The following is a 16,662-nucleotide window of genomic DNA, read 5'->3' as shown; positions in this document are numbered from 1 at the left end:
GTGTAAGTTTACGAGTACAATTAAAATGTATTGTAAAACCCGAATTATTAAAATTAAAACATTTGTTTAAATTCACAAAAGCCAGCACTCATTGGTGTTCATAAATCTGCACGTCCATCGTTAGGTTCGTCTTTAAGTGTATCTTTATGCTTATGAAAGAACAGTTATAACAGGACACACACCACCATTCCCAACTAAACAACAAGGATCAACTGTTCCACCACTTAACATTTATAAAGTAACCAGAGTAAATTGATCATTAGTCAGCCACTTCAAAAATAAAGCGTAAAGTAATGGACATGTCATGCCGTATTTCGCAGGCGTGCATTTTCATGGAGTTCTGATGGTTGGTTGTCCACTTTGTAAAATTGAGTCCGTTTGAATCAAAATAATAATTTATGTTATTGTAGCTTTACGGTATAAATGAAAGTTGCAATAACGACAAAAAAATATCTATCAATTATATTCTAAAGATAATAAAATAAGAGGACACGAGTTTAAAGTTTGGAAAAGACAGGCTAGGCTCCAGTTAAGGCTCCTTTATTTCCATAACGTAGAAATTGATTTGTTGAATGAGTTGTCGTCAGCGTTAGAGGGGGTCAAGCACTTTATGGGAGTTTAAAAGAGTGTAATCAACTATTAATAAAGGGTGGGTTTAAAATTTTACTTGGGTGTACAGGGACGGGGATGAATAGCCAAATGACCCATTCTGTCCGTTTCTTGTGTTATTTGTTTGTAAACAATATAAATTAAACTACACGAGGATTTAATTAAGATACGTTATGTGTATATTTCACACGTTTAAAACCTCTGTCAATGAAATCTAAACCACGCACGTACGTCATGAATATCGTAAAAGTTTTATGACACACGACAACGTGTTACTTTAAAAGTTTGGAAACGGCTTGAAAGGGTAGTGACGTCAAGACGTCTCCAAACTCTATTTTCTAAAAGTTTGATTCCTCGTCATCAAACATTGAACTGTGATCTAAAACGTTCACATACACTTCCAGATATACATATATGTCTGTCATTACGTATAATAACCGTTCTTGGCGAGCATAGCCTAATGATTAGCGTGTTTGGCTATGTACCAGATAGGCAAGGATTCTGAACACTTTCATCTGTGGGAGCATTATAAAAGTGACGTATGATCCCGTTATTCCATTTAAAGTGCCACCGTCGCGATAGGTACTGCTGGTTAGTCACTTCCCACGAGTCAGTAGATCAAAATTAGGGATGGTCGTACCTGAATCCTAGGGGTCTTTTGGCCTAATCATTCAGCTCACGTGCACAAAACGTTACGTCTCTTAAAAACATGCTACAAAACTGCATCTTTCGTGTGGTAGGATGAACATTGTCAGGTGCACAGTGGATTCGATACCATCACCATTGTGGCAAAACGGTATGTCTGCGGACTCGCAACGCTAGAAACCTGGTTTCGATACCCGTGGTCGGCAGAGCACAGATAGCCCTTTGTGCTTAAAAACAAACGAACTCAACTCTTCCGTATTTTAAAAATATAATAAAGCACAAAGAGTAGGTTTATACTTATGTTAAGCTCGAGCTTATGTTTGTGACTTCACCAACGACAACTTGTGTTCGGATATCTTGAACCTAGTGGTATAGAACAAACATTGTCCAGGAAGAAATAGCTTACAGTGTTACAGCTTGAGGACGCATATACTTAGACTGGCATATAAGATTAACTACAGGCGCTGGTTCGCTCCGAGGTAGAGCTCCGGGTTTGAATCCTTGCAATACCACAAAATATTTCCCGTGTCTTAAGATGTGGGTATGTTATAAAAATGACTACATCCCTTAGAATGTTACTGACTGGTTGTCTTCCCTCTGATCAGTAATTGGTTAAAAATTAGAGATAAGCTTTGCCATAAATAACCCCCCCCCCCCCTCCCCATTAACTCGGCGGTAAGTCTGCAGGCTTACGGCGCTACAAATCGGTTTTGATACCTGTGGTGGGCAGAGCACAGATAGTCCGTTGTGTAACTTTGCATTTGATAACAACCAAGCTATAAAAAGAAATATAGATTAGCTATATATAAAGTAATTAATAACTATAATTTCTCCTTCACTGCAGTTGAAGGGAATGTCAAGGAAAGAGTGTAATTATTAGAATATCCCCCGGTAGGTCAACGGTAAGTTTACGTGGTTTGAATCCACGTGGTAGACAAAGCGCAGATTGATATTAAAAAAGCTGTGTAAGTGATATAACTGATGCATTTGTTTGACATAGAAAAAAATGTAAATGGCACAACTGATTAATTTGTTTGACATCAATAAAAGGTTCTAAAAATGGCACAACTGATGAATTTGTTTGACATAAATAAAAGGCTGTGAAAATGGCACAACTGATGCATTTGTTGGACATCAATAAAAGTTTCTGGAAATGGCACAACTGATGAATTTGTTTGACATCAATAAAAGGTTCTGAAAATGGCACAATTGATGCATTTGTTTGACATCAATAGAAGGTTCTGGAAATGGCACAAATGATGCATTTGTTTGACAACAGTAAAAGGTTCTCTTTTTCATTAAAATTTATAATTACACCCGCATAAGAATTGTATAAAAGAATAGACTTCGCAAAACGGGCTTTTTAATTCTCCAGCTCATGGGCTCGGAAATCAACAAAAATGCAATGTGGAAAAAAAAAGAAACATCCGCCACAGCTGTATTCTAGAGATTTTTCATGCCCGGGACTCTGATCACATAAAGCAAATAATAATACCATTGCTAAACATAAGTTATTTAATCAGAGTTGAATGATATATAGTATTTTAAGCCTGAATGGCAACTTGCCTGTACCAGTACTTGGGCTAAAGGTCGAGACACTTTAGCTTCAAGCATAGCCATCCCTAATTTAGAACTACTAACAAGAGGGGGAGGATACCAATTAGCAGAACTCTCCATAATTCGACTACTTTCAACTAAATGGTGGGATTGATGTAACAGTTATAACTCCACAACAACTGAAAGTGTGGAATGTCGTCAGCAGCACGTCGCCGATCAAACCAGTAACCCTAGACAGTAGACTATGTTATCCCCAACTACATAGCAAACGATAAGATCCTAATCTAACTTTAATTTAACAAGTGTGAAATATCAATATAGCTCACAGCAAACTATTTAGTTTCTGCAATGAATATGCGACATCTAAAAAAACTGGCATCAAAGTTATAAAAAACACTGTTTAAATGTATTGATTTTTTGTGTATTAGAAGGTTTTGTGCTTATAAAGAGTGTAGCTCATGTGCTATGTAAATGTTAACATGGTTGAATTTATCATTTTCGTTGAAATTTAAAAAAAAAACATGAGTGTATATTTAATGTAATTACTCGGTACTTTGCAGTTTTGTTGACTTTATAAATTTTGGACCTAATCCAAACGTCATATTATGTCCAAGTGCTTTGAAATATCAATAGTATTTTGACCAAAAAACACAATATCCAAATTATGAATTAACACAATCTAATCGCTATACATGTTATGTCCCCTAACTGGTTTACATTGTGAAATGTTTATCTGCATTTTAATAATAATATGTATGTGGTATATTCATGTATAATAACCTGATTATTTCTATAGCAATTGAACAGGCCTGCTGGATAACAGGAGAATCTACTACATTTCTATTACAGAGTAATAATGTGTTTCTATGAACACTTGAGTTTGTGAAAATGAAATAAAAAGAGTGAACACAATGTAAAATACAAAAACCACAATCTTTATGATAAAATGGCACATAAACGCAGAGTATGTACTTGTTTCGACGATAGACTGTCACTTCTACTGGATCGGGACTATTTTTTGTTCGAAACTGACTAATCCAAGACTATCTACCAGACTCTTTAAACTAAACATTCCTTAATTCACAGATGACGTCAGACAGACCCAGTGATTAACACTAACCAAGTAAATGGTTATTATCATTCAAACATAGCAGAGACCCTAATCTCGGGATACCACCTGAATTACCATTGAAGGACATTAATCATTAATGTCTGTCAGAATTTAAAACATAATTTTTCGCCAATTCTCAAAATAAAAGGCTTTTACTTTTTTTTTAATACTTTGAGTATTTACTATGTTGTTGTTGTTGGGCTTAGGATTCTTCTACAGTAGGTGTCTGTGACTTGTTAGTGATAAATTCAACGATGAATAAACGGCACGCACTTCACTTGTTTTCAAAATAGTAGATATATATATATATATATATATTCGGAACAGTTTAAACCTATTTACAACAAATTCTTCACACTTATAGGCATATCAATGACACTATATGTGTAGTTCTTTTCTTCCTGTCAAAAGTCCACTTAGGCCTATTCAATTACTTTAGAATTTAAGTTGACAAGCGGAACTATCTTCTCTATTACTATCGCACTAGTATTCTGAGTCTGATTCGCTTACAATTGTGGCGTGAGTTATCGTAACTGTTTGGTGTTCCTTCTTTAGAAGATCCTCTGTTCCTTTTGTCAAAGTGCACTCAAGATGATTAAATTACTTTAGAATTTCGCTCTGACAGAATAAATTATTTTTCTTATCTTCTTTTCTACTGTTAGTCTTACTCTAAACATATTAAACGTTAGGCCTATCACTTCTACGGCAGTTAACTTTACTTTTTGTAATTTTACTTTCTTCTGCTATTATCTATCTGCTGCTTTCCGCTAGTCTCACGTTATTTATATCTTTATCACCTAACCATCTGTCCGACTTCTATATTCTCGACATCAATGCACGCGACATTCAATAGTCTCAACATCAGTGAATTATTAACATAACTTTCTACATTTGTCTACTTTTAACTTTTATTAAAATAAAAAGTAAACAATAATGAAATATTCACTCACAAAAATAAATGAATCAATAATATCTAAACTAAACAGTTTTTTTTTATATCATGACAATGTTGACATAAGAACACAATGTGTAGCATTACAGCTAATACTTCCAGGGGCAGAACATGCGACTTGACTAGAATGACAAAGTAACAAAGGCAGCAAGAAAGAAATCAATTAACGTATTTCTTGACCCCGTGTTATGTGAAACTATACATACTCAGAATAACTGATAAATTTAGAATGATGCTATATTTATAATAAGGTAGAAAATACATGGTATGATAATACATACACACACATATAATCATTTCAAGTCTAGTAACAATTTTTTCAAAGTAAACCTTAACAACTATAGTGATTTAAAATTATCTTGACCTGCTACTAAGGAGTTATTTTTAGTTAATTATAAGCGATTTACTCAATTTTAATACTTAGCTTGAATTTGTTTTCTGTGACAAATTATTCAAGATGAGAAGTTTATAAATTCAGTTATTATAACTTATCTATTTGTTTTCAGTTGACAGTGCAACAACAATCCGTAAAATCTATCGCGTCGAAGTGTGAAGCATGTTTCATGAAAAACAACAGTCCAGAAAGAATCTCTTCCATTACGGAGTCTGTAAAAATTGTTTGCTAATTGGAGGAAATTAATATTATTTTTGGTGGGATTATCATCAATGTATTCGCTGGTAAGAGATTTCTAGACAGAGAAACGCCATTTTTCCCTAAATTTACCAATTGTTATTAGGAAGATATTGATTCGTTATATTAATCCTTAGCTTTATTGTTAAGCTATTTATTTAGTGATTCGCATTGTTGAGGATAATAATAAAAATAATTGTAATGTTATAAAACGGCAGAGGTCGCAGCTTTCATTCATTATATCTGCCGCTCGTGAGTCTTGACTTAAAAAGCGTTCGGTGGTTAGAAAGCGTGAGTAGATATAAAACAATAGGCTTAAGATATCTTCACAATGAGTAAGGCTCACCCACCAGAACTTAAAAGGTAAGCTAAAATTTTTGTTTTATTAAATAACTAAGGTATATCTATGACATACACACACAAATTATAGAAATATTATTTAAAATTTTGTCTTTAGTTTTCTTATGTAATGCTAGGCCTAATGTTACAGTACAAATAGATCGGAGATGTTATCGTAGCTTAATAAAATTAAAAGCTAAACTTGTGTCGCTTTGTTTCCCTTGAAGAAAGTTGAATCCTTCTAGTTAGTAATTACCCCCACCCCTCATCAAACGATGATTTTTTTTTCAATTATATCGATATTATGTAAAAAACATGAGTCTAACACTGATCCCTGAGTTATAACAATAGTTTTACTGGACTTTATAATTATAATCAGTTTCCGATTTCTTTCATTCTCTGTCAACTTTCGATACAGTGAACTAATCTTTGTCCAACCATCGTTTGGTTTTGTAACTAATTTCTGTGTGGCACATTATCTAAGTATACCAAATCTTCAACTTTCGTATCATTGAGATTATAAGTAACAGATTTGTAAGGCAAGGTTTCCCTTTAGTGAATCCATGTTTGCTTTTTAATTTTATGATAACGGATTCTTATTTAATTAAATGGCTTTTGCAGAACGTCTTTTATCGGCCTTTATAGAAATTTTATCACTATAGACCTAAGACTAACTGACCCTTAATTGCTAAGGTAACTCTTTTAAAAATTAAGATTAACAACTCTTAATCCTCAGGCACCTGTCCATTGTCTTTTGATCTACCAAAACAATTCCCATGTATCCCATAGAATGTTCAGACTCAGGAATATTAAGTCTTCTTTGGTGGAAACTGAAACAAAACTTAAAATGTTCAACTGTCTCATAGTCAAAGTCTAGAAGTTCAACAGAATCTTTGCCTTCAGCTTCCTTTAAGAGCCCAATCCCCATTTTAATATAAGTTTACTTAGTAAAATTTTGCTATTTCAACATTATTAAGCAGCTGTTATTTTTAAACCATTTTTATTTCATAATTTCTTTAACCAAATCTCTATCTTTCCTTTAGATGTGTAATTCTTCCAGCCCGTTTGTGAATTTAAACTTACAATACTTATCACTGTTTTTCTTCTTTATACTCAGTTAGCCATATAAGTTTGATCTTCCTTTTTATCCTTTTCTTGACTTTTGCAAAAAGACTTAACATAAAGGCAGGTTATGCTAAACAATTTTCCACATTTGAACCACTTTTCAACTAATTTTCTCAATTTGTAGTGATTGTTTTATCGTATAGCCACAAAATTGGCTTTCTGAAACCAGAACCTAAAATTTCATTTCTTCTGGTACCTGAAGAAGACAGACCAGTGTAATATGTTCCCAAAAAATATACCACTTCATTATGCTTATAAATCATTGTCAATTTACTATTATATTAGCATAATATGCTTCCATTAAACAAGTTAATACTGTGTTTATGAACTCTCTAGATGTGCACAGTCAACAAATTGTGATTTTGTGTTGTATATTGGAAGTTTTATAAAACATATACAAGTATGTGAAAATTGGTATGGGATTTTCACTCCTTGTTGACATTTTATTCTCCTTGAGATGATTCAACTCATAATGTTTCGCACACTGCAAAATAAGTGAGCTGAAAGAAAACCTTCATTAAACTTAGGTATAGCCCACCACATACGTAGCACCAAAATAGTTTTACTTTAGATTTTGTAATTTTCAATATAGAATTGACTGTTTTGTCAGTGTACGAGTAATCATTGAGTATGTAATAATGTAGTAATCATTGAGTGTGATAATTGAAGTAACTGTTAAAATGTTACACGTACTTCCTGGTGGAGTGCTGCTGAATATTCTATTGAAACATTTGGAAATTCTCGACTTGTGTTTCTATTATACCTAGAAAAATATATTTGATTTAAAAGAAACATGCATTTTAAAAAATAAATAAATAAAAGCAGTGCTTAATATTAAATCAGAATTATTCATTTTGTTTAACCACAGCAATGTAATAAAATATAGTTTTAAAACTTTTTTTTTTTTTCTAGGTACATGGACAAAAAATTATCGTGTAAGTATTTTTATCCATAGTCAATAATGCAGAGACAATTGTTATTTAAAGGATTAATTTGTTGTACCATAAGTTTGTTGATGTGCAAGCCATAAAAGATTTATTTTGCCTCTGATTATTCATTCAATCAAGATGGTTGTTTCTGTTATATTTGTAAGAAAATCGGAGCCAATGTGTAACAAATAGCCACCTGATCCATCAGTTAATCTTGGACGTTTTAATCAAACAGTTCCTGAAATCTAAGTTTGTTTTTGTAATTTGTTAAACAACACTGAATTTTGTTTGGGGGGGGGGGGCTGAATTTATAAATTATAAAATACACCCAGTTTTTCTAATGATTAACTGAAATATGGTAGCATTGATGAAAAGTATTGTGGTAATATTGTATAAATTGTTTCCCTATATCTTAAATATGGGAGATTTTATTGTTAAGCTACTAATTATGTAACATCATTTCAATACTTGGTGGTATTTAGTTTGAGAAATTACTGACACTCTTGTCTAATTAAAATTTTTTTCTTATTGTATTATTGTGATTGCAATAAGAGTTAACCGTATTTTTCATTTGTTTGTTGTTAAGTACAAAGCTGCACAATGGGATTATACGAACTGTACCTAGTGCAGGAATTGAACCTCAAACTCTAGCATTGCATGCCCTTAAGCTACTGTTGAGCCATTAGCAGGCAAGATGTTATTCACCAGTATGTATTTAAAATCACCGTTGAAAAATAATTTGTATTAGTTGAATGAGGGGAAAGGTTAGAAGAGATTTTGTTTATCACTCAAGTTTCTATAAAATGGTAATTTTATTGCATCTATTAAATTATTTTGTGACCAAATCAATACTTTTGTGTTTTAAAATAGCAAATTATCTAACATCCAACACATCTTACAAGTACATGAACCAGAGCAATCTAGATGTGTAGTTATACAGTACAATGTTTTAGATCTCTGGCTACACTATATTCATTTTCACTTTGCTTATTACAAGTATAGCTAACATTTTCACTCGCTGTCAGTGACAAATGGTGTGAAAATATAAAGAAATGTATTGAGAAATTCACATAGGGACATCGTGACACGTTCATCAAAGATGTAGCAAAAACTAGCGTATTTGAATAAAACATCCTGTCATCAAAGAGGGTTAGTAACATGGAGTTTTGGTAGTAGAGCAGTCTTATGATAATAAAGAGGGGGTTAGCACATCTGTGAGCATTTAAAGTATTCTGTACATGCGAGTGTGCTATTACTTTAACAACATTATCATATATTGAATAAATTCTATGACATAACCAACCAAAGATCGTAATGTGTATGAGGCTGTCCTTCCTAAGCTCTTGTGGAAAACATTGGATAAAATGAGCTGAAAAGAGCTAATATAGCTCATAATTACAATTTTTATTTGGTAAAAGTAAAAATGGGAAGGTCAAGAGAAACTTGGTTTAAATATAACAGCACAGCCATATAACTTTAGGCACATGTTAGATATGAAAGGACTTTGTATAACCAAAATTACATCATTATTACTTAATTAATAGTTTGTTTATGAAGGAGCTAGTCCCTTGGATATAAGTGAAATATACTTTTCATATTGTTAAAAATAAGTCTACCATGGATAGTGTTAGACTTAGAAAAAATGATCCAGGATATAACTTGTACATATTGTTGATGGAACTAAAATTAAAAGCCTATCTGTAAAACTATGATGATACTAATCTAGATTCTGTATTCGTACTGTAACACGGACTTATGTTCGTAAGGAAGGAAAAACTGTGACAACGTAGCAAACTCGGATGTTCACAAGTTTTTTTTTAAGATAAACTTGAATTTTTTAAATGAATCTCATAGTTAGGTGGTAAAAATATAAAGTATTTTAAACAATTTCTATCAAGTTTATATGTATAGCTAAAATTTTTCATGTTTAGTGAGGCTTAATGGAGCCAGAACCGTAACTGGTATTCTACGAGGGTTTGATCCTTTCATGAACCTCGTTATTGATGAAGCTGTTGAAGAAACTAAAGGTGGAGAAAAGCATAACATAGGAATGATCGTAAGTAGATATCTGTTGAGATATTTGTGTCTTCAGTTATTTCAGGATATAAATAAGAAAGTACAAGATGATAGAAAATAAACTGAACCACCGAGGCCACTGTCTCACAAAAAAATGTGTTCTCATAGGTTGTAGCACTGTTTTAATAATAAAAGGCTTTAATTGCAAGCTCCGAGTAATACTAGTTGGCTTTTACATAAAATAAATATAGGAATGCCATATTCCAGTGTAACAAAGTATTGAATATATGGTAACAATTTCGAAATCGATGACGAGGAATCAACTTTGAGACTAATAATCCTTGGAGACGGCTTGAATGGGTAATGACAAAACCTTGTTGAAACGTTGTAAATTTGTTGTTATATTAAAGTTTTTCTTCATTACCCATTCAAGCTGTCTCCAAGCATTATATGGTAATAATAGACTGGAATTTTATAGTTCTAAAGCCAGATGTCAACATCTGTATTGGAAAATAATGTTTAATTCTTGTACACCCACTCTTTAAAAAATAAACATTGAAACCCACCCTTTATTTTTCAGATCATTGATTCCCCTCTTGTAAAGTTCCAGACTTCATAATTCATCTAGAAACTCATTTTATAAGCCAGTCATCCTGTAACTTGAGCCTAGCTTCACTTTTTTCAATCTTAAGCTTGTGTCTTTTGTTGTTAATTTTAGAACGTAGCACAAAAATTAGAAGCCTTTATGCTGACAGTAGAGATTATTTTATCCACTAAAGTTCAGTGGGGAGAAAAACTTAAAACATATAGTAGTGTGACAAATATTTATTTAAAATCCAATAAATCATTTTTATGTGCTTATAAAAGTTTTGACTTATAGATAAACTTTCTCTCTTTAATAAAATGATTACTCATATGTAATAAGAGAAATAATTCTGTATTTATAAAATCTTGTAATGACATATATTAATATATCTTCACAATGGTTAAAATCCTCTGGTAGTGTGGGAGTGGTGAAGGTGTATATTTTGTTGAAATTGTCGTAATTGGGTTTATTTGATTTTTTCCCCATTAATATCTGATCAAAGAACAGTAGTTACCATTTAAACTAGGTGAATCTAAAACAAAATTGACCGATATTAGCAGAGTAATGTAGACTGTATCACATGTAAAACGCTTTACATTTGTTGGACAAAATTAGGGTATGGTTCCTATCTTGATATATTTATGAGTTGTTAATATGCAATTTTAATTGCTTTTTTCTTTCTTTGGGATTTCATTAAAGTTTGCAATTCGATGTGTTCGTATTTCATAAAATGGTATGTGCAGAGAAATATTTTTTCGTTTTTTTATTGTCACTCTGTGTGAGTTAGTGATTGATAATCTCAATTAACTGTATATTTTACAGGTTGTTCGGGGTAACAGTATTGTCTTACTAGAAGCCTTAGATCGGGTTGGCTGACAGGAAAGGATATCAATATATATTGTGGATTTCAATTGATGTGTTAAATGAAAATCTTTCATCCCGTGTCAGTCTTTATTGTTGTTTTTATATTTCAATAAATTTTTCAGTGGTAATAAGTTTCAGTTTGTAGTTATTATTGTGAATAACTGATACTGTCTTGAAATTGGTTGGCATAATGGTGTATAGTGCCTAAGCTGGCAAAATGTATGTTTGAGTGCATAAAGTCTGAATTTCTAGACATTGATGCATGATTTTAAATTTATGGTGTATAAGATTTGGAGCCCTGCTAATAGCGTTTAAACTACACTGCTAATGCCTCTTGCTCAATACCAGAGCCCATTAGGCCACCCGAGTTACAGTACACAGTTTTTCAATATTATCTTTTGAAATAGAAATTAATTATTAACAAATTATCTAATACTCAAGTTGGCAGAGCGTGCTCCCTTAATAGAATGAAGCTTTGTAGTTTATTACACAAATATGAATTTCTAACTTTTAAAACTGTGGTGAAACATAACATGTTGCTGAAATAAAATTATTTTAATAGCTACTAGACAATAAGCATGTGTGTGATTATCATCTGAAGACATGAGAGAGGAGAACTCTACTTAGAAATTGGCCTAAAATAGTTTACGTAATCGGAAATTACAAGTTGACTAACAAAGTTCCATGTCTTAGTCTAGTGTAAACATATAAAAGCAGCAGTCCCACTGTTTAAATGTGCTTGAAAATGTATTAAGCTATCTTAAAAACAAAATAAAAAAGATGCCTGGAAATAACTTATCTTTCTCCTGTATTGTTATTTATATATATCTGCATTAGTCAGAAATTACTTAACCAATTCTTTTTATTTTTAATATTTAATGGATCTACCATGGAAAATTTACACTTTTGGTGTGCATAAAAAAAACTATACTGTTATACATAAGCTTCAACCCTAAACAGGTTTGTAAAACAAAATTTTGAGAAGAATGGGGATAAAGTCTTAATCTACAGATAGGAACAGTAGCGACATCTGTTGTAACTGAAACAAAGTAGTAAGGGAGCTTTAAAAAGTCAATCATATTCCAGGAGAAGAAATGTACAACATAAGTAATGGTATTTTTGTGTAAAGTACATTGTAATTAGTATTACTAACTTCCTTTATTATTGTGCTCTAAGGTCAACCTGTTCAGACATGTTTAAAAAAAAAGTATAAAACACAACATGATGACAATGAGTTTATTTACAATTAACAAACTGTTATTTTTCAGTTACAAACAATGGAGATGAATGGCAAATTTTATTTGTATGAGAAGTATAAAAAAAAACAACAAATTACTGGTTTTATACATACATATCTATATTCTTTCACTCCAAACACTTAACTTGATTAAAGTGTTTTACCATATAGGCTAAGTCTATCCACCCTTAGTTATTAGTAATATCTGAGAACATGTGCATTACAGTACAAGTAACATATTTTAAAGTTCTAAATGTAATGCACATTCTTTAAGTCCAGAACTAATATAAACAGCACCTTATATGAAAAATATCGTACGTTTTTTCTAATGCGCAAGAGAAAAAACTTGACTCCCTTGCGAAAGCTGTATTAGAAAATGCTTGTATTTTAATTTTTTTTACCATAATATTAAAAATTTTTAATTCCACAAATTTATAAAAAACATTTATTTTGCTATGGGAATATTTCACTTTTATAAAAAATCTGATAGTTAACTACAGTAATGCTACAGTTTATTTGTACTGCTCTCTATAACAACTTAATAATATTTACCATGGATAAGAATATATATTCCGTTTAAACTACAGGCTGTCTATGAGAATGTCACAGTCAAGTAACTACTAATTTAATTCTAACATCCATAAGCTGAGTAATTTTTATTATAATTCTAACTATCTTTAAAACAAACAAGTTGTTAAACTGAGTATTATACAATAATATCCTATATTAATGCATGTTGTGATAGTTTGTCCACAGATTTCTCTCACAGTTTGGGAGTTAGAAAAACCAAACATCAGCAGGTGGACTCTGGAAGGTATCCTTACACTTGTTTATTTGGGGTACTAAGGTAGGCCAAAGTGTGCCAGGAAGGTCACCTTGTCAAGATGGGAGTTCTCAGGTTTGCTAGACTCTAAAACTGGTATAGGATTTTGCCCCCCCCCCCCAAATTCCAGAAAGCATAATTGTTTAAATTTATGTTCAAGCCCCCACTCACGAGCTAACTGAAGCACGTGAAGTTATCCTCATGTTTTATTGGTGGGGTGATTTTCCTGGATTATTTTGCTTACTGTTGCCCAAGACATGTGGAAGGCTTTTACCACCGACCTTTGTTTTCATAGACTCTCACCTTTTAAAAGATGTCACACTGTGCTTACTAGGGATGGGGTACATATTGGAAGTATCATTCACGTTCGTTTGATTTGAATTATGAGAGATATTTCAGTCCTATGATTTGAATGTTTGAATATTTTACGTTACATAGTCTTCCCAAAAATGATAAATAATTGTATCTAACTACCCATGAAATGCCAGACAATTTCAAAATGTGGATTTGTCACTTTATACTGGTCATGGTTGGCACATGACTTGCCAATTTGTATATTCAAAATCATTTTAATATAACATACTCAATCATTTGTGCAATCTAGCCTGAGATGAGTTACAAACTAAAGAAGATGACAATACATTGTAGCCTGTAATCAATCACCCTCTTAAAAAAGCATCAATCTATAACGATCACTTACCAAATGAAGAAGGTAACAGTACAATCTAGTTAGTTATCAGTTGTTAACTGAAGAAAAATAAGGATGCATCTTAGAAAATAGTTGTCATCTAAAAAAAACTTGGCTAGTAAGTACTTATCAACTAAGGAAGAGAGCAGTCCAATACAATGTAACCAATCAATACTTATTAGTTACATAAAAAGTATCCACACAGTCTGGCCATTTATCAACTAAAAAAAAATAACCATATAATTTGGTAGATATCAGTTATAAACTACAGAAAACTAACCACATAACTTTGATTAGTATTCACTAACACACTAAAGAAGTAACCTCATAACATTACCATACCACTGAACACTTCAGCAGGTGGAATATGAAATTTCACTCTGAGTGGAATCACTAACTATATGATGTTCCAGTGGTCAGTGGCTATATAACTCCACTTGTTAAGTGAACCAGTAGCTATAAATGGCCATTAACTACAAACTAAAACAAAAGTAATGAAACACCTACTAGCCCTTAATCAGTTATGATCTAAATAAAAGTGGACATTCAGCAAGGTAAGTTTTCACCTACAACAACAAAGTTATCATTTGGACAGTAATCGGTTAACAACATTCAGTTTTTCAGTTAGTAGAGTGCCAGATATTCAGTGAAGTATTTCGATTAATGACAGTTATTGCGAATGTTCAGCTACTCGACCGAGTAGCATGAAATTGTACAAATAACCTTATTTCATTATTAATCATAGTACAACCTGTGAGTAAATTTTATTTGTGAATTTGGGCATACAAGTACAACTGTGTACAAGTAATAACATGCTGTAGGTTAAGGAAGAAATCAACTAATCTGTTTCATTACATGGACTGGACTTGGCCTTATTTTCCTCAAATAACTTAAAAGAACCAGCCCAATGAAATAAACAATGTTACAACAATACATTAAGTTTTTAGCTTAAGAAAAACTTAAGTTGTTTTTTTTCACATCAGAAAAAGAACTTGCATAAAAATTGGGTTTGTATTGCCAAAATCTTTAGGATGAAGAAATCATAGGAAAAATTGAAACTTGTATTTTACTTTCTTGGAACCAGAGTTTAAAGAAGAACAAGAAAGGTGCCAGTATTTGTGGATTTGGAGGGTGAGGGGGCAGGTTGGTGTACCTGAAGAATTAAGATCACATACTTGATGTGAAACATACTTGTTCTATAATTGTAGACACTAAAGTAAAATATATTTTTCTACAAACTCAAAGATGCGTGGGTAGCAGGTTTTACAGCAGTATCTTTATTATTTATTTAATACTTTTTTGCTATTTCTTTTCTTGCCAGCACAACCACCTAACTTTAACCACTACTGTGAATCACAAACCAAACAGGTGTAAGCACATCCAAAGTAGGTGCTTTCTAAACATTTCATTAGATGCAGTGCTTGCATGGTTTTTAACTAATATATACTAGGAAATAAGGGCATTACTGTTACGAGAAGAATATCATGTATGAATCTTAATGCTGAGACATTACAACCACTTGTGTCAAACAAAGTCACAGTAGAGACTAACAGCTCTATATAACCAGATAATGAAAAGTTTACTTTTGTGTAAACTTGTCAAATCGAAAACACGTCACCATCACATTCCAGATCTAGACTGTTGAACATATGTAAAAAGCCTGGCTGAATTTAGAGTGTAGTTAGGTAACTTCCAGCCACCTGTTTCTTACGAATGCAAACCATTTAACACCCACTTAGCACAAATAGTCAATGAATGATTTTACAATATTTAATAACTCCTTATTTAAAAGTCATGGCTTAAAACCTTTTTTCTACAGTATTTTTATCCACAATTTCTAATCTCGTAATGGATTTACCGTTACTTCATGAAGGTTTCCATCTTTTGTACATCTAACTCGGATTACTTTCTCAAAACAAATAAACATCTTAAAGAATTAATTAAGGTAATGCATGAGCTAAGTAATATTAAATTTTTTGCTACAGTTCCACTCCTTTCATTTTTTTTGGTTATTTCTGTACTTAATGAAAAAAAAAACAATGTTGTTAAAATTAGTGTTAGTAAGGTAAGCTAGCTTGTGATTTGTTTATAAAATACTTTGAATATCTAAGGTATTACACCAGAAGGTAGAAATATACAAGATTTTCTGTCATTTATGTTTTTGTAACTTATCGCCAAACGTACGTTTTATTCCAGTACAAACTAAGATACCCAAACACATCAGTGTAGCTACATCTATATATTAATAGCCAGTATGGGTGGGTTGTACATAAAAATCTTGCAAATGTAAACATAAAAAGATAATAGTGATAAACATTCTTTTTTTTTTCAATTACCCAGTAAAACTTGTTAAATAGACTTTTGACACTAAATTTTCAATATGTATATACAACATAAAATTCTGAAAACTTTAATTACAAACAACTGTAAAACATTTTAAACCTTGCATTAGGTTTTATGTAAAAACTGCCAAAATGATGGTTCTAGTTAATATATTTTAAAATAATGATACATACAACTAGCATATATTTCTACCTTCTGGTGTAATAA

At 32.0% G+C, this 16,662-nt stretch overlaps 1 protein-coding gene across 2 annotated transcripts; it reads left to right on the top strand.

Moving 5' to 3' along the window:
* Positions 1 to 5,738: 5,738 nt before the first annotated feature.
* On the top strand, positions 5,739 to 11,492 carry LOC106465336 (small nuclear ribonucleoprotein G-like). Of its 2 annotated transcripts, none has more exons than XM_013925551.2 (4): positions 5,739 to 5,868; positions 7,882 to 7,904; positions 9,830 to 9,954; positions 11,323 to 11,492. In XM_013925551.2, the coding sequence occupies exons 1-4, from the start codon at positions 5,837 to 5,839 to the stop codon at positions 11,374 to 11,376; spliced, it is 234 nt and encodes a 77-aa protein (XP_013781005.1). In that variant the 5' UTR covers positions 5,739 to 5,836; the 3' UTR covers positions 11,377 to 11,492. The 2 variants fall into 2 exon arrangements, with proteins under 2 accessions (XP_013781005.1, XP_022248901.1); XM_022393193.1 differs by lacking the exon at positions 11,323 to 11,492 and adding an exon at positions 10,633 to 10,809.
* The last annotated feature ends 5,170 nt before the right edge of the window (positions 11,493 to 16,662 follow it).

Source organism: Limulus polyphemus, unplaced genomic scaffold (assembly GCF_000517525.1).
Source record: "Limulus polyphemus unplaced genomic scaffold, Limulus_polyphemus-2.1.2 Scaffold1911, whole genome shotgun sequence".
Lineage (NCBI taxonomy): Eukaryota > Metazoa > Arthropoda > Merostomata > Xiphosura > Limulidae > Limulus > Limulus polyphemus.
This window is presented reverse-complemented; position numbering and strand designations above follow the sequence as displayed.

Coding starts and splice junctions, on each gene's coding strand:
- LOC106465336 (XM_022393193.1), top strand. CDS start 5,837: ATGAGTAAGGCTCACCCACCAGAACTTAAAAG. Junction 7,905..9,829: donor CATGGACAAAAAATTATCGT/GTAAGTATTTTT, acceptor TTTCATGTTTAG/TGAGGCTTAATGGAGCCAGA. Junction 9,955..10,632: donor AGCATAACATAGGAATGATC/GTAAGTAGATAT, acceptor TGTTAATTTTAG/AACGTAGCACAAAAATTAGA.